This window comes from Aulonocara stuartgranti (genome assembly GCF_965226115.1).
Source record: "Aulonocara stuartgranti genome assembly, chromosome: 10".
Classification (NCBI taxonomy): Eukaryota; Metazoa; Chordata; class Actinopteri; order Cichliformes; family Cichlidae; genus Aulonocara; species Aulonocara stuartgranti.
The window spans coordinates 32440158-32466701 of record NC_138946.1 but is presented as its reverse complement, the minus strand read 5'-3'; the positions used below and the strand labels follow the sequence as shown (position 1 = coordinate 32466701).

Here is a 26544-nt window from a genome sequence, read left to right as displayed (position 1 = left end):
ATTCAGGCTCAAATATATACATACACCACTAATATATGATTAAGTGTCCCTTAGCAAGTTCGACCAGATGGTTTTGGTAGCCATCAACGAGCCGCTGGTATGATTCTGGTCGTATATTTGACCGGCAGCAGAATTGGTAGAGTTTACTTATAATGTTTTCCTGACATGGATCCAGCTTTTAAACACTAGAAAGTTCACTACAGAAGGCAGCATTCTGTTCCATTAACTGTCAAGACTATGTACTTCAATAATGTTGCGGTTCAAGCTCTGGGGGGCCAATCCATGACTATCAGTCTTTCATCGTGTGATGTTCTATCCAGGTTTGCTTTTATTGCATTGACAGTGTGTTTGGATCCATGCTGAAAAATGAAATTGTTACTTCCCAGATCGTATTGCATGGTGGATAAAAATCTGATGGTACTTTTCTGCATTTATAATTTCATCAGTTTTGATAAGATCTCCAACATGAATCGAAAGACCTTCAGTCAGAAAGCCGGGGGAACTATCGCTCGAGAGCACTTTACAAAAATGCCAAAAAGTTTTGGATCATTGGAAGCAAGGTAAAAAAAAACAAAAACACGAGAAGCAGCTCAGGTTTTTGTACACAAACTATCGCTGTGCCCTTTACAGGTTTTTTTTCTTTTGTAGTTCCAATTTACAAATGTTTCCTAAATGCCTCAGTAGCAGTTCCTGTTTTCCAAGCAACAACAGTAACTGATGTGACAGGAAACCAATGAGGAAAAAATTAATGAATGTATATGTAAACTAGTCTTTGTAGAAGCTAAACCTAAAGTTTTTTGATCGAACAAAAAATAATCAGAGCAGCTGCTCCACCTCGGAGAGGCTCACCAGTAGAAACCAGTGCTTTAGTTGGGTACAGCAGACAAAGAAAATTTACATTTATTTGCTGTTTGAAATGCACAGAAAACATTGGATGAAATTTTTGGCAGCCTTTTCAAATTTTAAAATACTGTGGAACAACCCCCCCAAAGGTTCCATTTTTGGGATAATATATTTTTTTATTATTTTTTCCCACATTAATGAAATAGGAAATCCTGATTTGAGATTAAAGACAAAAGCAAACATTTCTTTAAAAGCAGGAGTGCCTCTGCACCATGAAGAGGCCTCTGAGATGAGGCGTATGCAGCTTGTGTCTATGTAAATGTATGTGTGTACAACCCTGTGTGTGAGCAGCCCAGCTGCGCCAGCCCCGAGGCTCATTTTATGGCCTCGTAATTGTTGTGTTGATATATTTCTTTAATATCCAGCAGAATTATGGAAACAGAACCAGGGGAAGGAGTGTGGACAGAGGGAGGAAAGAAAAAGAGAATGAGAGGACAGATGGTGGGAAAAGGGTATCTCCTTGTGTCAGAAAGCACCGGCTCCCCGATGCCTAATTCAGCTCTAAACATAACTGGAGGTGTGCGTGCAGATGTCTGGAAAAGACGGATTGTACATATCATTAAACAAAAACAAACACACAATGACATGATGAACTCAAGCACACATAAAGAGCTTAGAGTCATGCACAAACACACACACACAGGAAAACCGCTTACATACTGGTCTCCAGTAGGAACCAGTAAGATGTGACATGTTGCCAAGGAAGGCTGAAGGAAGGCATGAGCATTCGAGAGAGGAAACAGTGGACTGCGTTGTGTATGTTTACTGCACTGCACATTGTGTCTTTTATGTGGAGGTGAGGAGAGCCCTGTTCCTCCACAGCAACCCAGAGGGCAGTGATGATACGCTTAAGCCTGCAGGGGATTGTGGGGGATAGGCTGGCTGCTGATAGGCTACTCCCCTGAGACAAAAGCACCCCACCCCCTCCCTCTCCCCCTTCTCCCAGGCTCCCTTTCACCTGGCCAGGTTACCATGCCAACCAGCATCGGACAGTCTCTCCTCTCCTCTCCTCTCCTTGCCTGCCTCCTCTCTCTCTCGCGCTCTCTCCTTCGTCTGTACTCTTAGAAATAGGGCCATTTGTAGTAGCCAGGAATAGAACGCAGACCTGCCATTGATTTCCACGGGAGCATGATGATGATTACACAATCACACCCCGAATGTCGCAATGCAGAAATAAAAGACAACACAAAAAAAGAAAATGTTTCTAATGCCTGTAACTGCTGGTGTTAGCGATGTGGAAAACAGAATTAGCCAAATGGTGGAGTCAGGAGAATAATACTAACATATAATTATGGGTGAATGGCTACGTCGGCGTGGGGCTATTCATATGAGATCAAAGAAAGAAAGCAGTCACACCGTCTCAGAGGATCAATGAGATGTGAGAGGTGGTGAAGCAGGATTACTTTTATTTATTTATTTGTTAATAACAATAAAATGGACACGGACACCAAGCTTCACTTTGTACATCCTGCAAAAAGAAAACTATGCCATCGTTAATGGCTTTTAAGAAAAGTTTGACTGCTGTGTTGGCGCTGCACTTATCAGGGATCACCTCTCATTCACACCGTAATAATTAAAGTGGCACCTCTCCTGTATGGATCCTGGTGTGAATTTCTCTTGGGAGGGTACTGTTTACATCAGTCGTGGTGACGATCCGTTTTTTCCTTGGTATACAGCATCTCTTGTGTGATTGATGTAATAGCTGCTTTTAAAAAGTGAAACCTTTGAATTAACAAGAAGACTTACGGTGAGCCGGCTTCTCCACAAATACAAGCTGTGGATCCCTCCGTGGTGTGAACACTGGGATGCTAGTCTACATTCTACACAGGCAGCCTGGCTAATGTGAGCCAAAAGGCACCCCGGCTCAATGGGGCCACAAGGGCTGACAAGAAAAGACAAGCTGAGATGCATCTAGCTTTATGCCTTGAGGGCACACTGTAAGTGGGCGCTGGGGAAGAGGCAGCCTTGACGTGGGGTATTGTGCTGCGGTGATGACTGGTTCACTGGCTGCCTGCAATGTACTGAAATAATTCCTTTAGCTGCACAATTGGCTTGGACGTGAAGCATGATAGCAAATATAGGCCTGCACACTGGAACAGTGGCTTAGTGCAAGTAGGCTCAATAAACACAATGAGAGTCAAGGGAACTTCTTTGTTTCACAGTCACACTTTTAACTGGTCCAAGGGTTAAACTGGGCTTAATATTTCTCTAAAATTCATTTAGAAAAAAAAAGTGCTGACTACTTTAAATCCAGCAAAGTAGACAACTTACCAGCACTGACTAGTGGAGTGTGCAAAACAAGGCTCATACTTTCTTATACACTGAAAATATACTGCAGTTCTTGCAGTCGACCACTTCTGTTTACCCAGTGAATCCAGCCTGAACCTCCAAGGTCTGTTACAGGTTTGCACTGTGTTGAGAGTAAAAGCAACAGGAAGTGATGCGGTGAGTCCCAAAAGGTATCAAGAGAACTTTCAGAATTACTTGCAGACTTTTTATCCTGTACAAAGCTTCTTTTTTTAAAAAGAAGAATTTATTTCTTCACTGAAAAACAAGTCTTTGTTTAAGATTCATTTCCTGATCAAAGACAGCAGAAAACTAAACTGTTTTGGATTTAGATGAAAGTCTCTTTAAAACCCGGCCCCAAGAGGATTCTGTGCTTGAGACTGCTCCGCGACCATAAGACCATTTAGCACTGCACTCGAGTGACGCTTCATCACTGCGTCTGCAGGCATTATGATGTCTAACAGGCTTGATTGGTTTTAATTGGCCCTGATAAACACTGAGTGGCTGTTGACCGCCTCTGATAGCATCTGTTGTGGATTGGTAATGAATTGACTGAATAGCATCTGTTTTGTAGGTAGAGATGCTTGACTGTAAATGACATAAAAATCATTCATTCAAGCCGCCACACAGGACAAAAAGTGATTACTACTCAAATAAGGAAGCCTATGAGAGAAAAACAAACAGAGTGCATGTGCACACACTTGCTCTCCCCCGGCAGAGAGCGCGAGCAGTTTCTGCTGGCTGTTAGTGTAGTGTTGGTGCTCATCCTGCATGATGCATGGTGTATTATGACGAGACATGAGCCTATGCACAGACACTCATAACAATGAAAGTGCCAAGCAAAGACATCACAATAGATGCAATTCATTTCCCAGGCAGTCCACTACAATAGCCTGGTGGAGTGGGATCTATCCCAAGCACTGCATTAGCTGCCTGGCCCATTATTCTTTAGTAATGGCTGCACTGCTCTGCACTGTATCAGTGCCTTTACAGTAAAGTGTGCACACCTTTGTGTGAAATCTCTGTCTTTGTGTGGGCTTATGAGCTTGTTTGCTCACCTGTGTCCCACACGCACACAAAACTGACAGCATCTTCACCATAAATATTTCTATGCTTACATATGTTAAAGCTTCTCATTCAATCTATTGTTTGCCAATGCATCAAGCCACATGTGGACGGCCAATAATAGTGAGTGAAGATCAAGCCGTCTGTCCATCACGTGACTGGTCCAGCATGCGTCAGATTGTGTGCCTCTCAAATTGGCTCCTAAGCCTCTTAAGTGCTTGCCACTGTTCAATTAGTGTAGGCTGGTCTGAATAAACAACATAAAGGCAGCACACGGTGTACAGGACATCACAGATTCAGGCATTACTGTGGTGCACCGTCTCTGTCAAGCACAGAGAGAAACTGTACGGGTTAATGAGCTCATTGTCCACACACAGACACACACGGGATAGAGGATGAGGTGTGGCTCCCTTGGCACGCGGGGAGATTTGGGTTACTGCACAGAAGAGGCACAAATCAGGACAACTACCACAACAACGGGCAGATGCTTCAGGAGCACAGCATGCACCTGAGGGGCTGCAAACATAAAGAAGACAAAGACAAATAATCTGTTAAATAAAAATCCAAATCTTGCAGTGTGTTTGACACGTGTTATAAATAATGTGGTTTATATAAAGAGTTCAAACCAGTGAGATTAGGTTGTGTACTGTGTTAGAAACTCAAAGTTGTAATCCAAATGCAGAGACTAACTAAACGTTTGTTAGTTTCTAACATGTATACCATCTAATCCAACATCCAACGGTTTTTCCATAAAGGTTTTGCCTTTTCACACAGTTTGACAACCTGGAGATATTGGGTTTACGATGCTACAAACCGGTTAGGCTTAGCTTGACAAAGCTTAAGTGAAGTGTAAGCGTAAATGAGAAAGCTACAGTCAACAAATGATTTTTTCTCCTTGTACTTCTCTGGTGTTTCTGGTGGTTATCAATGTCAAATCCACAATATACTAATCATAATGATAATCAGTCTGTAATATTGCTTATACAACTCGATGCTCTTGTAAGATACACACTGGACTAGAGCACGCACTTTGCAAATGATGATCTTATGACGTCCCGAGCTTTGAGAGTTTCAGAAAACCTAAAGGGGAAAGATTATTTAGAAAGTAGCTTGTCAGCTGATGATTTAAGGACATTTGAGAGATAAAGTAAATGGACTGGTTCTTATATAGCGCTTTTCTACTCATCAGAGTACTCAAAGCACTTTACACAACTTGTGCATTCACCCATTCGCACAAGCACATCTTTCTAAGTGCTTCATAGCTAACATTCACACACATTCATACTCCGATGGATGCATCGGAGAGCAATTTGGGGTTAGTATCTTGCCCAAGGATATTTGGCATGTAGACTAGGGGAAGCCAGGAATCAAACCACCAACCTTCTGATCAGTGGATGACCTGCTCTACCGCCTGAGCTACAGCCACCCAATAAAGGAGTTGTGTTCCAGTTAAAGGTTCAGATTTTTACCAAGTTCAAGAACTCTGAGGTCTGAGGAACGTGTGTTAAAAAATAAATTAAAGACACAACACTTCACAGAGGTGTGAGGATTCAAGTATCAATAAGAAAATTCAACCGTGACTCACACTCAAATGGCCTAAGACACCAAACCGCAGCTACACTGAGAGCTGGTGCTTCTGAGCACACTTGTCTATGAGGTGACATGGTGGGCCTCAATCAGACAGAGGGGGTCATAAAGGAGTTGGAGCCTATTTGGCTGTGGCTGGCAGACAGTTAGACACTCAGCAGGGAATACCCTGCTCGGGCTTGATAAGAGCCGTGGTGGCAAAAGCTTTATCTAACAGCAACCAATCAAAATGAGCGCCGAGCCGCAGTAAAGCAGTTGGAGCTCACACATCCACGGACACATCCACAATCACCAGCTAAAGTTAAGTAACTGTACTTTTTGGTAAAACTCACATATACATTATTTCTGAGGTTGTTGTTTTCACCTTGAAGGAAGCTCTTAAAACCATTCCTACCATTTCTGCAGGCTGCTTTCAACATCTCTCTTTCTGAGAAGATGCGCTGGAATAATTTATGCGCTCTCATGGTTTATTAAACAGACTTTCAACCTCAAGAGGGCAGCATTCCTATTAAAAAGTGTATTATCTATACAAGAACACAAACAACTCAGCAAATAGTTAACATTTTCTTCTACTTACTAAACTAAAGACAAGATAGAAGACATATAGGACACAGAGATGAGGAGAAAAGACGTGGATAACCTATTCCTTCTTCCAAACTCCCTTGCTGTATTCCACAGCCCTCTTTTCCACATGGCAGCTCTTGCTCGCATGCAGAATTCAGGGATTAATGGAGGGGAGCTAAATCCTTGGCCACACAGCAGATAAATGCTGTACTTTCTCCAAGAGATGTGGTGTAGAGGCTGTGTGCGTTGCTTTCGTGGGATTCGTTCAGGCAGAAAGCACAGCGCAAGCAACCGTGGTGACATCTTTCTGGTGGCCTGACTGACTGTCGAAGTTCAGCTCACTTAACCTTTGTGCTTTAGCTTTAACTTTTTGTTTTAATGCACCAGCAGCTGGTGCATGAAAGAGGAGAGTCAACAGGACAAAAACCAAACATGCCAAATTTACATTCTTTGGCTCTAATAGGTGCTGTCGTCCTGTCAGACTTACTTTTGACGTTGAGGTACATCGACTTGCTCACGTCGGCCCCGACGTCATTGCTGACTCTACACAGGTAGAAACCACTGTCTTCTTCCAGCACGTGCTTGATGAGCAGAGAGCCGTTGACCAACACTTCAATCCGAAAGCCTGAGTTGAGGGGGATGGGTTTAAACTGTGGGACTCCAGCGCCTGTCAGAGAAAATACACGGTTTGTCAATAGTAAACTGCATGAGGCAGTCCAGTTTGCTGTTCGATGCTCCTGCTAAAGTCTCAATGAAAACCTTTACAGATAAAAACATTACATTTTGTGCATTTTATTTATACTACAGAAATAGTAAGGCTTTGTTTTATGGGTTCAAATGAGCTAGTGTTAGTCTAGTATGGTTTGAGTACCACATATCCCACAATTCCTTTTTATAATTAAGCCTATACTGTAAATCTGAAGTTTTCAAAAGAGAAATGGTGGTAAGGGACAATAGTAATGCATTTGTTACACAGTAAAACTGACATTAAAAGAGGAAAGAGTCTTACAAATACTGAGATTGTGCAATCTCAGAATTTTTCATTTATACGTAAGTCCACTAACCCCCACTAGTGGGGTTAATTGGTGAATCTAAATTGCTCGTAGCTGTGAATTTGAGAGACCCATCAAGGGTGTCCCCCTGCCTTCACCCATAGCAGCTGGAACAGCCTCCAGCGCCCCCCAAACGATGGACGGAAAATTAAGCTGGCCATACACTGTGCGATATTTGGAGACGATTTTTCAGTCGTGCGACAGTTTTAGGGATCGGCCCGAGTTTCCAACTTGGACCAACTTTGGCAAGCTCAGCCGAGTCTTTTCGATGTGGCCTCACAACATTATCACAACCACAACAGCCGTGGAAAGAGTTGGATGGACATTGCTGCTCAATCACAGCTGCCTGGTCAGCGTTTCTTCATTAGCAATTTAGCAAAGTTGACGGTGTGTGTGTGTGTGTGTGTGTCTGAGTGAGTGAAAGACAGAGAGCGAGAGCGAGAGACAGATTTTGTGTTATAAGCTTCATGTTATGGATGCACAGTGTGAGCACTCAGGTCGCATCAGAGCATCGGGCCGTATCGTGTGAGAGCCTGCATCGTGACCTATGAACTTCTAACCTCTGCGATTCAATTGTACTGTTTGAGCAGGAGCTGAAAAACGCGACTGAAAAAGTCGCACAGTGTTTGCCCAGCTTTAGTCCAATGGAAGAGGAATAAAAAACAAGTCATTGTTATTTTATGTGTTTATGTTATGAAAACCTTCAGAGATCTCAAACCATTAAACACACGTCTTCTTGCTCTGCAGCTGCCAGTTTAACTGAAAGAATTAAAAACTCTAATTATGCATTTTTTTTATCTTATATCTCATATCTCAAACTTTGCTGTTGTGTCCAGCTGGGCTGAGAAATGTTACACGTGAAGTACCACAGTTACATAATTTCACACCCACTTCCTCGTTACAGAGAAACAGAAAACTATTCCTTGAAACGCAGGTTTGACTTGAGGGTTTTTATGCATTCATCCTCATGGCTGTGGACATCGTATTAGGTGTGCTGGCAACAGAGGATAAGCTTGCTGTAGGTAAAATAAATAAATAATGAATAAATAACAGTATTTTTCAATGCAGCAACTCTTCTCAACTCAAGAGAATGATTTTAAAAGTGTTTGAAAACATGTAAAACATCCAACACTTGCAACAAACCTCAGGGAGACGGCTGTGTAATCAACGTGTGTGTAAACTGTGCAGGTTTACCTTTAGAGTATTCCCACTGGATCGTAGGAACAGGATAGCCTTCAGCTGAGCAGTTTAGTATCACTGCTTTCCCGTAGATGCCATCCTGGTCTTTAGGTTGCACCACAAATTTGGGAGGAACTGCAAGTGAAGAAACCTTACTGTGAGATCTTTACATCTAAAAAGTCACAGGAACATTTCAGTTCAGAATGGGGAAAAAGACCAAGTGAAAGTACAGTGTGGTCCGCAAACATCCGCTTCCTTAAACTCCTGAGAAGTGCAGCCACCCCTCATTTCTTTACATTTTCCAGGAAAATGGGAAATAGGAACAGTGATTTATTGAAACGTGTAAACATACATAAATGCAAAAAAGTTTATACAATTCTCACAAGGTTTAGAATTACTAAAGGGCTAAAGCAGGAATGTCAAACTCATTTTATATTGTGGGCCACATACAGCCACACAAACCTGCCCAGAGGGCCACTTCTGGCTGAAGACATTCTGAACTCTTGTGGGTTTCTTTAAGCAGTCTTCTGGGAAAGTTCTCCCGGCTTCTTGAAGGACATTCATCGATTGTCTTTGGATGCTGGCTGCTGTTTGTTCAATTCTCTATCAGGATGATCCCACAATGTGCACCGTTTGAGATCATTGATGCAGTTAGGTCCATATATATTTGGACAGAGACAAGTTTTTCCTGATTTTTCCAAGTTTTTTACCACAACAAATTTGAATAATAATAATAATAATAATAATGGATTGGATTTATATAGCGCTTTTCAAGGCACCCAAAGCGCTTTACAATGCCACTATTCATTCACTCTCACATTCACACACTGGTGGAGGCAGCTACAGTTGTAGCCACAGCTGCCCTGGGGCAGACTGACAGAAGCGAGGCTGCCATATCGCACCATCGGCCCCTCTGGCCAACACCAGTAGGCAGTAGGGTAAAGTGTCTTGCCCAAGGACACAACAACCAGGACAGAGAGCCCGGGGACCGAACCCGCGACCTTCCGGTTACAGATACGCTTCCCAACCCCCTGAGCCATGGTCGCCCATTGAAATGAAGTAACTCCGATGCGATTGAACTGCAGAAGGTTGAACAAAAAGACTGCATAAAAATGTGAGGAACTAAAGCATTTTAACACAGTCCCTTCATTTAAGGGGTTCAGTTCTAATACTCAAAGTCTTGAACTCATGGACATCACCAGATGCCGGGCTTCCTACTTTTTAATGTTCTGCCAGGCCTTTACTGCAGTTGCTGTTTATTTGTGGCCCTTTCTGTCTGAAGTTTAGTCTTTACCAGCTGAAATCTTGTTAAAGAGTAAACTTGGCTTTTTCCACAGCGTTGGTGATTCCACCTCTGGGCGGAGTCACCGCTTCATCACTGACAGGCTGCACCTGGAAGTAATTTGGCTGCCAGCGCTCACAATCCCTCTTCGGCAGATTGTCTGATAACCTCAGTTAGTGAAGGCTGTCACAGCTCATGTTTGATACTCATAGTGTTGCTCATACTTACCTGTGCTTCTCTTTCACTCGCAGTAATCCTCTGGGATGTCATTACCTAACCTCTTCTCAGTCGCTGGCCTGCCCGGCTGCCTCACCGCTTCACTGCTGCCTGCCTACATGCCAAACTCACTGGAACATCTCGGACCCTCTCTGGACTCTCTCTCGGCTCACCCAGACCATTTACCCCTTCGCACTTTGCGCCCGCCTGCAGAAAGTAAGACTGCACGCAATCTATTGTGTCTAGAACTCCCTTTGACGTCTGCTTCCTTCAGTTACAGTGACTCCGAACTCCCCGGCTCCGTGACCCCAGTCTAGCCTCTTCCTTACCTCCACGCCACAGGGTTCCTGTGCGGGCAGTTACCCCGTATCGGGTTTGCTGGCCCTTGAACACGTCAGCTCTTGGGCAACACTCATGGACTCTTTTCATAGCTTGGAATTTTTACTGTTTTGTGATTTTCATGTGTTGTTGTTTAGTATCTATCATAGCCATGCTCTCGTTAATCCTAGTGTTGTTATAGTTCATGGTAATCAGTTTATCACTGTGAAACTCAAGTGCTTAGTTCACAGTGATCTTTATTGTTGTTAAGTTCCTTCGGTTGAATCTCCAAGGACCTCGTGTGTAGGTTTAGTTACACTGTTGCTTCCTTCACTCTCTGTAAAGAAAGTGTTGCCTTCACTCTTTCTCCGTGCTTCCGTGTGCTGTCTACACTCGAGTCCATACTTCTGGTGGCCACTGGGCCGCGACAGCAAGATCAGGTGACTGACTGGTCCATTCAAGTATATTTGCCTTCTTTGCTTCAATAAACCCCTGGGTTGCTTTAGCTGTATGTTTTGGGTAATTGTCCAACTTTATTAAGAAACGCCACCCAAGAACTTTGACTGCATTTAGCTGGATGTGAGCAGAGAGTATGTCTCCGAACACCTCAAAATTCATTCAGCTGCTTACTGTATCACATCGTCAATAAACAGTGTCCCACTGTCGCTGGCAGCAGTGCACACCGAGGCTAACACACTGCCTCCGCCCTGTTTTACCAATGATGTGGTATGCTTTGGATCATGAGGTGTTTCACACCTTCTCCGTATTTTTCTCTAGCCATCATTCTGGTAGAGGTTGATCTTGGTTTCATCTGTCCAAAGAAGGTTTTTCCAGAACTGTGCTGCCTTTTTTAGATGTCCAACCCAGCCTTTCTATTGTTGAGGTCTTGTACCTTGCAGTGAACCGTCTGTATTTACTTTCACGCACTGTTCTCTTTATGGTAGACACGGATATCGATACACCTTCCTCCTGGAGAGTGTTGTTCACTTTGTTGGCTGTTGTGGACGGGTTTCTCTTCACCATGGAAATGATTCTGCGATCTTGCGGAGTTCACCAGTGCTTTCTTTCTTTCAGGATGTGCCAAACTAGATTTTGCCGCTCCTAATATTGTAGCAGTATCTCAGATGGGGTTTTTGTTGTGTTTGCAGCTTAAGGATGGCTTATTTCACCAGCATGGAGAGCTCTTTTGACTGCATGTTGTCTGTTCACAGCAAAATCTTCCAAATAAAAGCACCACACCTCAAATCAGGCCTCTATGCTGTACATAACTTTTTATATAGCTGTCTGTCACTTCTTGTTTTGTCCACCACTTGAAAAAGTACCCAAACTGTTTAATCTTTGGCAGTTTTCATTGATTAAACTTTCAGAAAGCCTGGAGAATTACTGCTCAAAGCCAGTTAAAAAATCTTTTTACAAGAAAGTCTGGCTGCTTGCACGTGAAACATAAAGAAATGAGGGGTGGATCCAAACTTTTCCACGGCACTGAACTTCTGTAAATCACATCCAGATTGACTCTCTTACCCATCTCTCCCCTCCTCACCTCGGACAATGAGCTCACTCCGGTGTTCCACAGCAGCAGCCTGATTCCGTGCGATGCAGGTGTAGTTGCCGTTATGCATCAGTGTGAGGTTAGAGATACGCAAGGAGCTGGTGAAGTCTATGTTGTCTATGGTAACGCCCAGGCTGGCCGGGATTGGCCGACCATCCTTCTGCCAGGTGATGAAGACGGGCTGGTCACCAGACATAACCACACAGGGGACGAAGACTCGCTGGCCGATGGAAAACCGGGGAAACTCAAATGGTTGGATGGTGGGCGGGACTGTAACAGAGACGGGAATATTGCTTCAGGCCTGCGGGTTACAGGTTGTTTAATTTCAGCCAGAGCTACTCAAAATCACTAACCACTCATGCACATTAATAATCAACACATTAACATACTATACACCGCGGCTGAGCTACTTTACAAAACACTCGCATAGCAACTCATTAGGCCCAGTTCTCTCTTTATCACCTTATTTTCCACATTAAGCTGTGATTTTTCAGGAAAGCAAGAAATATTTTATTAGCTCGCCTCATGTGGAGCAGCTGAAGCCTCTCAAAACATAAGCATATAGCATTCACTCTCACTCGGCTCTCTGGGGACACTGTAGCCATCGTGAGAACCAGATGCTTTGAAAAATTAATGATTTAAAATAACATTGGAATAAGCAGCACTTCAGCGCTTATTTAATTCACAACAAAATAAGCATAATAGGTTCCTGGGGATTCCCTCTCGGCAGCGGTGGAATGCTAAGCAGCTGAGAGGCAAATTAGCCAAGGTGGAATAGAAGTGTCGCTTTGTCTATGCTGTGTGATTTCCCCCTCAAACGCTCGTTAGCACGTCAAGACCAGTGAGAGTGGGTGGTGTGGGGGGGTGGGGATCGGCCCATAGGACAGTTGAAATTATGCTGCGTCACTGAAGAAAGAGAGCCATCGGAGGTTATCATCATCTGGCTCTTCTCAGTCCTGCTGCATATTCAGATGAGCTCCAGATAAGCTGGCTGGGATGATGGAGATGGTGCCTTGCTATCAGTGATGTGAGTGCTTTTTTCATAGGTAGTGATATACAAATATCACTCTGCATATCTGTGTTTTCTGCAACGAGGAAAGGGGGCATACACCTCAGATGGAAAGGCACTACGGGGTCAGTGTGTACACCGATAAAGCCGTTCCCTTTGAATTGCAAAGAGATTAATGACAGCATAACCACAAATGTATTCTGCAAACACAGAGTACAATACAGTACCGTACAAATGCGAACGTACATCTGAAACAGCTGCTTATTGGCCTCGCAGATGGGTAAACGTGATGATGTCGCACAGCTAAATGAACTAAATCTTGTTTTATTGGACCAAATATAGAACGAGTCCCGTGCTGTCTGTCTGAAAATCAATTAGACTGTTTCATACCTTTCACTGTAACGTAAACGCTCTGGTGTGTGGACAGCTGTGGCTGCACCAGCACATTACACGTGTATTCTCCTTCATCCACCTCCTTCTGCACGTCAAACAGTTTCAGGGTGCCGTTGTTCTCGAAGGCCCGCTGTCGGTGGTTGTACGGCAGCAAATTGGAGTCCTTGTACCATTTGATGGAGTAGTAGGGGTAGCCAATGACACGGCAGTGGATGTACATGTCCCGCCCAGCGATGGCAGTGAGGTTTTTCATTGGTCTGATGCTGGCAGGCCCTTGAAGGACACATTGGAGAGACAACTCTCTTAAAATGATTTTGAGGTGGTTTGTGGTGTGAAAGTTAGCTTTTCTGTGTTTTGTGTGTTTTTAAGACACCACAAAGTTGTACATGCCTCGATTCACTCTGATACTGTGACATAAAAAATGACCCAGATGTGCGTAGGGGTTACAGACTGCTCGATTAAGCGAGAAGGACCGTAAAACACAAATGAGACTACGAATCATCACAGGGTGGACCGTTCTGCTGTTCTGTTCGCGTCACATCCTGCTTTGCCAGATTCAGGGATTGGTGCATCTTTCTGTTTGAGACTGTAGTGAATATTACCTTTTGCTCCCACCTCTTTGGTGCAGGCTGTGATTGCTTCTGACAAGCATTAGAGTCGAATGTTCGCTTTCTCCACTCATGAAGCTATTATCAAAGCCATTACTCACGTTGCCGCCTTTTGTGCATACTTGTGAAAAACCAACAGAATAACCAATAGGCTTCCATAGCTCAGTGTCTATCAGGGAAATGGACTATTAGGTGTCTCTTTAAAGCACTGGAGAAGACAGTTTAACTAGGCTCTGCAGTGTACTTGGAATACAAGCGTATCCTGGGTTGCTACTCTCTTTAGCACGATTAAGGAGCCAATGACGTGAGAAGCAGTCATTACACGTTCTCCGCGTTGGCACCTGTGGAGATTTATCTTCATTGCTTGGCTGCATTTGGCATCCATGAACCCTCGCTTAAGGGCTGGAGGATCGCCCTATTTAGCCCCACAACATGCAAGACTGAGCAGCAATCAAATCCGACCAATCTGTACAAAGAAAGCAACATTCCCTCTCTGCAATAGAGAAATAATAATGTTCTGGAAAGCACGGCAAGCTTGAGCGCCCCAGTGTCACTACATGACAGCAGCAATTCAGCAAGCCATGTCCCTGTAGAATGCATATAGCAGTACAGTCAACAGTAATAACTGTCCTGATATAGAGATGGTGAAATCCAAACGCAAAAATACCCCCAAAAAACTGGAAAAGTGGAAAGATAACAGGAAAAGCATCTTCTGGGCGTCTTGCTATATTCTGAGGAGAAACAGAGCCAAGCTACGCTATCAGATTTAAAAGTATGTGAAAAGCTAGAAACACGACAGCATAATAAAACCTCTTTCATCACGTGCACTTTTAAAGTAGCCAATCAGAAATGCGTCAAAACAGAGTGACTCAAGGCATGTCGATGTGTATATGTGATGGTGTGTTGGAAGAGTTGATCTGACAAGCACCTCTTACGTTTATTCGCGCCTGGTAGGAAACGGTCCCAGCTGAGTTGTTGCAGATGCAGCGGTACACTCCTCCATCGGGGACTTGAGTCTGGCTGATGTTCAGATGACTCACCACGTGGCCCTCGGCATTGGTGTAGTAGGAGATGCGATGGCGGCTGTCCCGTACCACGGGCTCATCGTCCAGAGTCCACGTTACCCGCGGCTCTGGCGTGCCCTTCACTGTGCACGACAATGACACAAACTCGTTGACGTTGTAGACCTTCTCGCTGAACGAAGCCAGAATTTTGGGGGTGCCATCTGCACAGAGGGAGAAAATTCACACGGTGATGTATATTTTGTTGTTCCCCTCATAAGGGATGCATGTCAATTCATATCTGATGCTTTTGAATGAGAATCTTGTCCAAATCTGCACTTTTAGTGGAAAACATGCACATCTCCAGTATAAAAAGCAGTGTCAGAATGAGGAGCAGATTAATCCAGCTCCTCTCTGGCTCCACAGCATTATTGATTATCAATATTCCCCTTATAGTACCCTGGTTATGGGAGACACTGCAGCAGCAACCAGCTCATGTACAGCTCAAGGCTTTTCAGAAAATCTTATAAAAAAGGGCTGGGCCCTGCAGGATTGAGCTTCACACAGCACAGTCTGGACTTGCATATGCATAGATACACACAATTGCTGTGCACACAAAACCAAAATGGTGCACACGCACTGCTCCCACCCACACGTCTCACTGTGAATTCTGACCTTCCAGTATGACTTGAACAAAGTCCTGGGCAGACATCTTGCCATGTCTGGCAAAGCACTGATAGGCTCCTCCGTCACTCTTGGCCATGCCAGCCATGACCAGGTTCTCTCTGTTTTGGCCTGTCATGCGGACACTGTTACTGGGGTAGATGAGTTCTCCGTTGCGATACCAGGACAGCTGATACTCCTCGGAGCCCGTTACACCGCAGGACAGTGAAACCTGGCTTCCCACGCTGCCTTTCACCTTCCGCGGACTCACCATGACCTTGAGGGGCTCTGTAGTTTAGTGGAGGTACCAAGTTATCATCATTAGATAGATGAAAAAATGTAAACAAAAGTGCTTCACACTTAAAAAGCAAAAGAATCTGCCTCTTTTGATTCGTTGCTCCATAATAAAAAAAACTCCACAGCCTTACTTAGCACCATCACAAGGACACTGACCTTTTACCTGCAGCCTGCCAACCACCTCGGCATTGCCGTAGCCATTCCACACCTCACACACATACGTCCCTGTGTCACTGGGCTGGGTTCTCTCTATGAGCAGGCCTGTCACACTCTGTTTGAAGCGCGAGTCTGTCTCCAGCGGGCGGTTGTCCTTCAGCCAGCGGTATTTGGGTACAGGGTGACCAGAGGCCTTGCAAGGGAGCTCCACTCGATGAGATGCCATCACCTCACGGCGCTCAAAGCTATCCAGGATGTGGGGTGCAGAATTGGTCGGATCTGCGTGGGTTCAAAAAGGGTTAAATGCAGCACAAGGAGTTAAAAGTGGAAAAGTGTTTAATCGTGAACTCATGAGTAGCCAAAGGAAGAGAATGGGATTTTTTAAATTTTAGTGTAATGGCTCTAGTCCCCCCCCCCATCAGTAAACATGGTACAACCCTGCCTATCTTGTGAATGAATGTCTTACAAACTAAAAATACTGCATCAATACTCTGAAATCTGCAGAGTGACTCTTTAAATGGTTTTGGAAAGGAGGGTATTTTTCTATCCTGAAGTCCTCCCCCAAACTGGAGAGTTCTCATGGCCTTTACTGCCTGTCACCCACTCTTTAGTTCAAGGGTTTTTATCCTGTCGCCCTCCGTTTAATTCAACTGACCAACATGTTTTTTTTTACAAGCTCACATTTATTTCCATATGGTCCTCTCACATGCAGTCAGTGTTTCTGAAGGCACACTAAATCAACAGCAAACCCTATCTGACTGTGTCATGGTGCTTCCTGTCCTTGTGTCTGATTACTTGTCTTGTGTCATTTTATCCAACAGTGTGTGGTATCACCAGCTGGTATTTGCAACACATTAACCATATTATTCTAAACTGAAATCAAGGCAACAGACTGGGACATTTTTAGAGGGTTTACCTGCTGTTACTGACATATGCTGGGGCCGATGTGAATGCCATTATGAAACTTTTATCAGATCAAACACACCGCAGTATTGAAACTCACACACTGATTACCTTAAGCTTTAAATATGAAACTTGGAAAAAAAATCCCATCGCATATCAGCTGTTGGTTGTTGTTATGCAAACATCTGTGTAGTGTAAATTTGACTCTTTGGCCATCTGTTTAACGCAGAAAAACACACTGTTGGTTGTTTTGGCATGATTTCAATTAGCATGTGCCGGGTAAAGGGCTTAAACCTGCATTCTTTCTTTCTAACGGTCTGACAGATACCATCAACAGTATAAGCTGTCATTGGTATCTTGGTATCTCCCATCACTGTAACAGTAAAAACAGTGAAATCAGCAAAAACTTCATATTACCCACAGTTTGTTATGAATCGTCTTCAAACTTCACAACAATATACTAGGCCTTAGGGGACATGATTACCCGGGTTGGCTAAGCATTTGACTTTGACCTTCAGAGTCAAAGTTAACTTTGAAAAAAAAAAAACCCCAAAACAATCATATGAAAGGGAGAGAAAGCTGTTAAACCCCATTTTTATTTCTTCAGTACGATGCTTTACGTCTCAAGTTTTTACAGCTTAAATAAGCCAAAGATTTCAGCCGATTCTGCTCCAGTCATATGGGTAAAGATAATAAAATACACTATTTTAGTATGTAGTGCTTCAAGGTCATAGGTAGGCCATGAAAATCTTCAAACATTAAAGCAATATATTAGACCTTGGGGGACATTAGCACTTTCTTTGTTTGACCTCTCTAAAACATTATTTTTTCCAATACAACCTTATATGACACAATGATACAGAAAGATGAATATACTACACAAGATGCCCATATTAACAATGCTGACATCGGTATAAAACACTGCAGGAAGTTGTGCTTTCCGAGTGTTTGTTTTATAAAAATACATTTGGTTGTATCAAATCCAGGAAAACTTTCATGACCTATGACCTCAGTAAACATGCTGGTGAAGAGTTTAATTTTGCGGTTGCTAGTACTGAGTCACTACTTTCAAGCCTTATTGAAAACATACTGATGTTCATTTTGTATATTACAGGTAGAGTCAAAAAACAACGAGCAACCTAGTCACCGGACAGAGAGCGTGCAGTATCGTTTCGTGTCTCAGTGCGATTACTCCAAATCAATCTGATCTACAAACACAAAGATGGAGATGGTAAAAACGCTCATCTTAACGTTTCACAATGAAACCAACCAATATATATGCACATAATACAACTCTGTAGTTTTTTGCACCGTGAAACAAGTGACCATTCAACCCAGAAGTGCAGCTTAATATACAAGCTAATATATATCAAGCTGCAGAACTTCCTATTCATTCTAATTGTGGTATCCCCCTCTCACCTGACACAATGAGGCGGGCACTATTGCTCTGTCGGGTTTCTCCGGTGTACTGATGCCGTGTCATACACCTGTAGTTGTACAGCCCGTCTTCCATTTGCACATCCAGAATATACAGGGCTCCCGTGGATGTGATGAGAAACCGTTGCACTGGAAATGAAAAGATAAATAAAACATATTAGGTGACGTTACCTACATATAAAGAAAGCAAAGCAACATCTTCAGTGAACACCAGTAAACTACATGTGGGCCAGTTAGTACCAAACACGTCACTTTCATGTGACCTGTGAGTATAGCCTGTGGTCAGTCCGCGTGATGTTAAACATTCTGGAAAATCTATCTGTGGTTTGCTTGTTCACTAGACGGCAGAGTGCAGACTCTCCTCAGAACGCATTATCTCAACTGAGCTTCACTGTTTGCAGCAACAAGACTTTAATCAAAATACTTATCAAGAAAAATCACTAGATAGAATTAAACCACAGTTTTTTTTATGTTTAGTCAATAAGTTTTTTTAACTGTCTCAAAAACTGTTCATGAAAGTACAGGATCAGTTGCCTCGGGGTTTTCATCACAAGCGACGGTTAACATTTTGTACCAAACACAGCGCAGCAGTAATAGGTGTCAGTAGAGAAAGCATGCTGCGCGTATTCATTTTTATGCGCTGGAATAACCACCTTACACATTCAAAAAGAATGAAATAAAGAAAAGCCAATATTGAAGTCTCCAAGCAAATATTTGCAAGTCAAGTGAGGAACGCAGCTCTGTGTGATTGTAGTCACCAAACATCTGCTGCAGCCCATTTAGCTCAGCTAAATCAGCTCTGAGGCGCAGTGACAAGGCTGTGTGTTGTATAGCGGTGTAACACAGCTCGTTATCATGTAGCTCATCGCTCTCTTCCCTCTCTCTCGGGGGAAACGCTCTGTCTTTCTCTCTTTCTCACTCAGGTTTTCGCTCTTTTTTTCTGATCCAGACTAAAGCACGGGGAGCCGGGGATCACAGAGTGCTTTGATAAGGCATGGATGTGCAGGTCGGATGTGCTAATATCATGCTAATGTAATGCTAATTTGTGTGAACACATGGAAGTAGAGAGAGGTAGTCAGTGTTTCTGAGGAGCGATGTGTTCTGTAGCCGGTGGCTATCGGGGTATTTCATGTCACAGATGATGGAAGAGCCTATCTGGTTTGGGCATCGAATAGGGCCGCCGTACGGTGGGGGATTCTGGCAGTATTGCTAGAGATATAATAATGCATGCTTTATGGGATGTTGAATCTTCTCATTTAGTCTTGTCATGACACATTAAGACAGGTTTATCCTGCTGGCAGAGGCCTTTGCATTGAGCGTGCCTAAAATGATGGAAAAAGGTGTGAAGGTCTTAAGACAATCTCTGAAACGGCTCAGAAATAAAAATAAAAAAAACCCTCAAATTATGGCAAATATTAGGAAAATGACACATTGTCCCTACTACTGCCTACATTTATGTAGAAGCAAAAAACACCCAAAACATTTATCATAATTTAGAAATAAATGATTGGTACCAAAGACAGAGGTGTTGCAATAAGAAAGGTGTGAATGTGAGTACAGAGGGGAGAAAACAGAGAAAGAAAATGGGGAATACACAGGGGAGGGTGGCCAAGATGCTATTGTGAGCAAATGTTGACCTAGATAGAAAAAAGAGACCAGGGCATCGATATCCTGAAGAGGTTTTTGCCTTGCTTGTGGTTGAGCTACTCAACCAGTGATACAACTGAGAGACACTGGATCCATGTGTGTGTGTGCATGTGTAGTCCTTAGTTACTTAAGCATGGAAACAAGCCACGACACATCATCAAATTAAAACTGCAATGCAGTTGCTTTTTAGGAATGAAATCATTCAGAGAAAGCAAAGGAAAAATTAGGTGTAGGCTAAGTCTTCTGCAGTCCCTCTCTCCTGCTTTCCTTCTTTCCCGCTGCAACTTTTCTGGCATCAAAAGCTGACAGCCTTATGAATGAGAGGAGCTTTCATTAGAACAGACTGCCTGTCACTATGACAAAAGGCTAGGAAAGGGGAGCACATGCTTTAAATGCACGTGGAAAGAGACACATACACACATGTACGTGGGTTTGTGTGAGCATTTATGGTCTTTAAACTATCTTTGGGTTATTTGTGAATTTCTCAGAATACAATCTGTCTTATTTAACAGATCACATACCTCTATACTGTGTGTGCCTCATATTGGAAACACTGCAAATGTCACTATTACAGTGAAGGAATATAAATTAAAGAACAGTTAAGATGAGAGGATACACGCATCTGTCTGCTACCCAGACATTATCGTTGGACTTGTGAAACCTTATAGTATGTCACAGTATTCAATTAGAAATACAATACATGTATTATTCTGACAGATAGCTACTGCAGTGCCAACCAGCCCTGTCTTAAATATTTGGAGTCAGTTTCTCCTGCACACCACTCCCTAGGTGCTGTCTTCAGTACATCTGCAAAATTATCTTGCAGCCTGATACATCTCCAGGACTCTCCTGCAGATATATCCCTGATATCCAGCATCACCCAGGCGAGGCATCGGGTCATACAGCTCACAGTTCTGTAAGGGAAATTATTCCTCTGTAGGACAGATGAATAAAGATGGATGAGGAAAACAGATAATAGTACTAAGTTAATGTGGCATTTTCATTTTTAATGGGCAACATCAGCCCTGTTGTGTTTTCAGCTTCTCATCTGAGAATTGAGTTTGACACCTAATTCTGACTGAATGCACTCCAAACATAAACCACACAGCTTTCACTTCACTGTACATCATTATCAAGCTTTTGAACATAAATCTTTTTACACTGCTACATTTGAAACTTAAACTCTTTCTATCTTTTAGAAACAGAGGTAGAGCATTCATGCACATCATGAAGTCCTGTGCAGCTGATCTCAGTGCTGGCCCACATCAGCCGATTGTTCAGCTGATATCCAAATGTCCAACAGGGGCCACTATTTAAGTTGCTCTAGCTTGCCCAACGTTGCTGCAAATCTGGAACTCACCTCCAACAATATCTAACTTAATCTTAACTTGATCTATCTCGTATTTGTTCTCAGTAACACCTGTTCTGCTTTGTACTCTGATCCTGTTGCTCTCGTCAACTCTGGCTTTCTATTCATCCACACGGAGGAACAGGAAGGGGTGCTTTCCTCACCTTATGTTTTCAACATTTGGGACTCAGTATGGAAACTGGAGAGAAAACTTTTGTTATTAAGCTTTACATGCTCATCTCCATTTTGGAGGAAACAGAGGTGGCAGTCTGCTCTGTCCCTGTAACATCTGTCCACATCAAAGATGTCAAATGACACAGCAGCTGATGGATCAGACCAGGATGTTCAATGCAGCTTCTCTCTGTCTGTCCTGAAACATCATTTCTCTCTGGCTGACTCTGACTCAACAGCCTGTACACTCAAGAGGCTGATAACTGTTCTACAAGGAAAGTCCTTCGTTTATGACATTCAAACACCGAAACAGGATGCCTGTTTTAGCCTGTTGTACAGTCATCACACAACCTCACAAACGTCACAAGATATGTCTCCGATTAAATCACAGGGCAGCAGTCCTGCACTGTGGAGCAAGCACAGAGTTAGAAACACCAGGTGATGTTTCTCTCTGAAGTGGCCATAAAAAACACACTTTACAGCTGTTTGTATGGAAGAGGTGTGCTGCATATAAAGTATTGCAGATGGAAACTATCTGACTGTAGTATTTCTGTATTCTGAATCTTCCAACACTTCTTAGTATTTTTTCAGCAGTAGGTAAATTAATGCGTATTAGGTATATATTTAGACTACTGGAAAGAAACAGAAGGTGGTGGCGGCTGGATTTTATTTAAATTACAAGAACTCTTCAGAGTCAGTGCGATAACTGATAGTGCTCTCGATTCTTTGTTAGCTCGTTCTCACTCTCAACAACAGAATATAGTGCTCAACACAGAGCTGGAGGCCTCTATTAGCATATGTGCATGTCCTTATAACCTGAGACCATTTCAGTGTTCGCTTATACTGCAGTTATCTCATATCCCACTGGCTTGTGCATATATTAAACTCTTTATGAGCATGTGCTTGTGAGTATACATGTTTCTATGCATGTGTACATGCAAGGGAGTCCTAATGTGTTTAAGCTGTGTACAGCTGCAAAGAGGAATGGTCAATAATAATGATCGGAGGTGCACCGCTATTCCTTTCTCCTCTGAGTTCAGTCTAATGCATACTAACACCATCTAGCAGACAGCCTTTCCTGTTCTGTCCACATCTGCGTTTATTAGTTTATATTCCAAAACTATGGCTTCACTTCACCCCAGGTGGCTTCCACAAATATCAGCCATTTCCTCTTCCCTTCGTCACCCCGTTCAGCTGCTTTGGCATCATCAGTGGCACAAACACAAGCCCTTTTCTGTGGCTGCAGACTCATTAGCTTCAATCAATCCTCTTATAAGCCACAGTGAGCCTGTAAGGAGACTATTTGTTCACTCAGACTGGTAGCTTTTGCAGTATCAATGAAACTTAAATTGCTTGTGGGACATAAAAACAGAAACAGCCAGAATTATATTCCTATTACAATGCAAGTGTCACACTTTTCACCAAGGAGAGTTTGCCCTGGGCCAGAGATGTCACCGCTGAACACAGGTTAGTGTGTGCCAGGGACTAAGAATAAAGGATTTGTGATGAGGTGGAATACAATGACACATGGTGACATAGCTAAGCATTCACATCTACTGAGTGACATACCCCAAAACATACACTTAAAACTGTGAGTTGGCCTGGCTCTTTCAGTCATTTCCTCCATCCGTCCATCAGTTTTCTGCCACTGATCTGCAGTCACGACGCAGTGGTAGTCTAAGCAGAGAAGCCCAGACCTCCCTATCCCCAGTCAGCTCCTCCAGCTCATCCGAGAAACACTGAGGAGTTCACAGGGCAGCTGGGAGATGCAATTTCTCCAGCATGCCATGCTTTCCACTAGAACATGCCTCGCTCTCACCCAGGAAGCGCCCTTGTCCGATTTGCCTCAGCTGACTTGTTTTGAAGGAATAGCAACTGAACTCCTCACCTTATCACTAAGGCATATCCATATTTCATTTCTGCTGCTCACATGGGTAGTCTCATTCTTTCACCACAACCCAGAACTCATGACCATGATGGGAATTCTTTGCAGCTAATAATCATGGCTTCAAACTTTTAGTACTAATTTTAATTCCTGCTGGTTCACAGTCAGCTGCACACTGCTCAAGTGTGAGCTCAAGGTCACCACCTGAGTAAGGCAATAGAGCCACATCATCTGCAAAGAGCAGAGATGAGATTCTTACAGCACTGAGCTACACCTGAAATTCTGTGCATACAATTCTAAACACATTTGGTGACAAAGGGAGCCTTGGTGTAGTCCAACACCAACCCGGAACAAGCCCGACTTATTGCAAATCTGTAAAAATAAATGGAATAAAAAGATATTAAATGAAGCTGCACTACAACTTTTTTTAACAGAAAAATATAGGTTCATTTTCTTTCTCCATGACCTTGAAAATCTCAACCTGTGCTCCTTTGACTCCTCTGAAGAACTCTGAGTCATCTGTCCTGATCAACACCCACAGCCTGAACACCACTGATGGGAAAGCAACCAAGTCAGCTAAACAATGCAGATAAAAATTGCTTCCTCATCACTCTGCTGGCAGTGTCCCCAGTGGGCAACTGTCTTGGAGTGTATTAGTGAGTGGAATGTGGTCTCCGGAGACAGCCGAGCCCTACAGTGTCACCGTAACCTTGGCCACTCAAAGTCACACAGCCTGATTTAAAATAAATAAATAAAAAGATAAGCCAGGCTTGTTACACAGCCGAAGACTAACCCAGGGTGAACAAACTCTTCCAGTTAGGATGCAACATTTGGAAGTGTGGAGGACTGAAATGAAACAAAAGCAGACACAAGACTGACTCTGCGTTTGAGAGAATATCACCACTGCAATGGTGACTGCAGATTTGCATTTTCCATAGAAAAACTATGGCGTGGCGTGCATGCACCCTCTGTTTAACAAAACTACAATTTTCACAAAAACAATGTTGTGTTGATGTATGTGAATGTACAGGAATCATCACAAAGGCCCCTTTAAACTATAATTACTTTTAAATAAAAAACACTTGTCTTTTAATAACATGTAACTGTGGTGATAATCCCACCATATGTTGTGCCTTATTGTTTCCCACCATGAGAATGTCACACAGTGACTGCTGCCAGGACTGCCAGTGTAGTCTGTAATAATGAGTGTATGATGAGCCCAGGAGGGCCTGTGTTGTAATTAGGCCTGGTCACTGTTATTGGCAGAATGACTCCAAAATGATCAGGCTGGGATGTGCATCTCTATGGAGTGGGGGGACCCCACCAATTTACAGCCCCTCTAATAAAAGTCATCTGTCATTCTTGCAGGAGGCACACACTGACAGCTGCTGTGGTTACCATGGCAACATGCTGACCACCATTCGCTTAGCAAGCACTATTCCCAATACTGTAAATGGTGGAGATGTACAATCATGCACATATACTGTCCCGACCAATCTTTCAGTACTGGATCAAAATGCATACACAGTTCTTCTGTTTACTAATACTACCTCCCTCTTTTGAAGGTCTGGCTGTCCTGTGTACTCTTTTCTCTGATATCTTCTTTTTATTTCTTTATTTTTCTGAACATGGAGCTGGGATTTGTGATTTCAGGCTAGATAAATAAGACAGACTTGTGTCTTCCTACTTGTGTCAGTGCATGCAGTGATAAATAACATAACTTGGTTCAGATCCTGAATATTTTTAGCTTTTCTCTGAGGAAATACTGTACACTTAGAAGTACCACCTCTAACACTGACTTGGCCTTGCATCAACAGCAAAAAATGCATGTAGAACATTGTAACATTGTAACATTTAGAACACTAGTAGCTAGTATTTTGACTTCATAGCTGCACACACAGGCTTTAACAATTCTTAAATAATTTAAAGTCGCTATTTAATTAAGATAAATAGAAAATCATTATTAGGAAGGAAGGTTTCTCAGGTCAACATCTTTCTGTAGTTACAGTTTATTAAATTTGAGAAATGTATATTTTTCTTTGTGTTATTGGGCAACTGAAAAATTTAAGACATCTATATGTATATGTATATATATATGTGTATATATATATATATATATATATATATATATATAACTTCAGTACTGAGAATGACTTTTTAGACTAACAGTTCGAGTAAATGCAACCACTCTGTATTTCGGTACACCGTGTATCTAAAAATGACATGCTCACAAAACATGCTACAGACTGCGCTTTCTTAGACTTGTATAACTGTAGCTGTATAACTTTGAGAAAGCAGATGGATTCTTTGGCCTTGGCTAAATACACGTGTATAAAAATGAAGATCAGCAGTCTTCACTCGGAAAATTCAACCTGAAAATTTAAATTAGAAATACGTATGTTTTCATTTTCTGGAGTAGCTGCTTTAACCTACACACACATATAAAAGGGAAAAAAATGTTTTTTCTTCTTCTTTTCTTGCTAGTATAAGAAATAAATCTATAATTACATATATATAATTACAATTTGGGCGTTGTAATTATATATACACAAAATAAACACATTTTCTCATTTCTCATCCCACCTTGATCAAAAACTTAAAGCAGCCTATCCTGTTCTAGGCCAGATCTTCCCACTACAAAGTAGAGTCAGAGTGGGGGGCTGAGCTTATTTATTGCCGGTCCTAATCATCAGCAGGATCCCTCTGCTCATTAACTAGACACACAGTAGCCTCAGGCTAACAGCCTCATATGTCAGCCAAAGAAAAAGATGTCATCTTCTGCTTGACTGAATAAACTGCTATTAAAACTGGATGCAAATAGGCACTGAACGACACTCAGATCAGGAGGTAGCAGGCGAGCTTAAACCCTGAGGTGCTCAGCCTCATTGTTGCCCCACATTTCTCAGTTAAAATGCAGAGATTCTGGATGCTGTCTGTCTCCAGACTTACAAGGCATCCAAACTCCCTGCGGAACAAAATGCCACAAAAGTGTTTGTTCACTTGTATGACAGTAAGTAGTTTACAC

General features: G+C 42.8%; 1 protein-coding gene across 2 annotated transcripts in view; it reads right to left on the bottom strand.

Annotated features, from left to right (window-relative positions):
• dscama (Down syndrome cell adhesion molecule a) overlaps positions 1–26544 on the bottom strand; it is a 108099-nt gene that overhangs the window by 19528 nt on the left and 62027 nt on the right. For both annotated transcript variants that reach the window (XM_082549866.1, XM_082549867.1), the window contains exons 4-11: positions 18451–18597; positions 16129–16407; positions 15688–15963; positions 14940–15236; positions 13401–13676; positions 11993–12271; positions 8652–8771; positions 6893–7072 (exon numbers count right to left, since the gene is read on the bottom strand). In XM_082549866.1, coding sequence (XP_082405992.1) covers positions 6893–7072; positions 8652–8771; positions 11993–12271; positions 13401–13676; positions 14940–15236; positions 15688–15963; positions 16129–16407; positions 18451–18597 — 1854 coding nt within the window. The remainder of the gene's footprint in view (positions 1–6892; positions 7073–8651; positions 8772–11992; positions 12272–13400; positions 13677–14939; positions 15237–15687; positions 15964–16128; positions 16408–18450; positions 18598–26544) is intronic.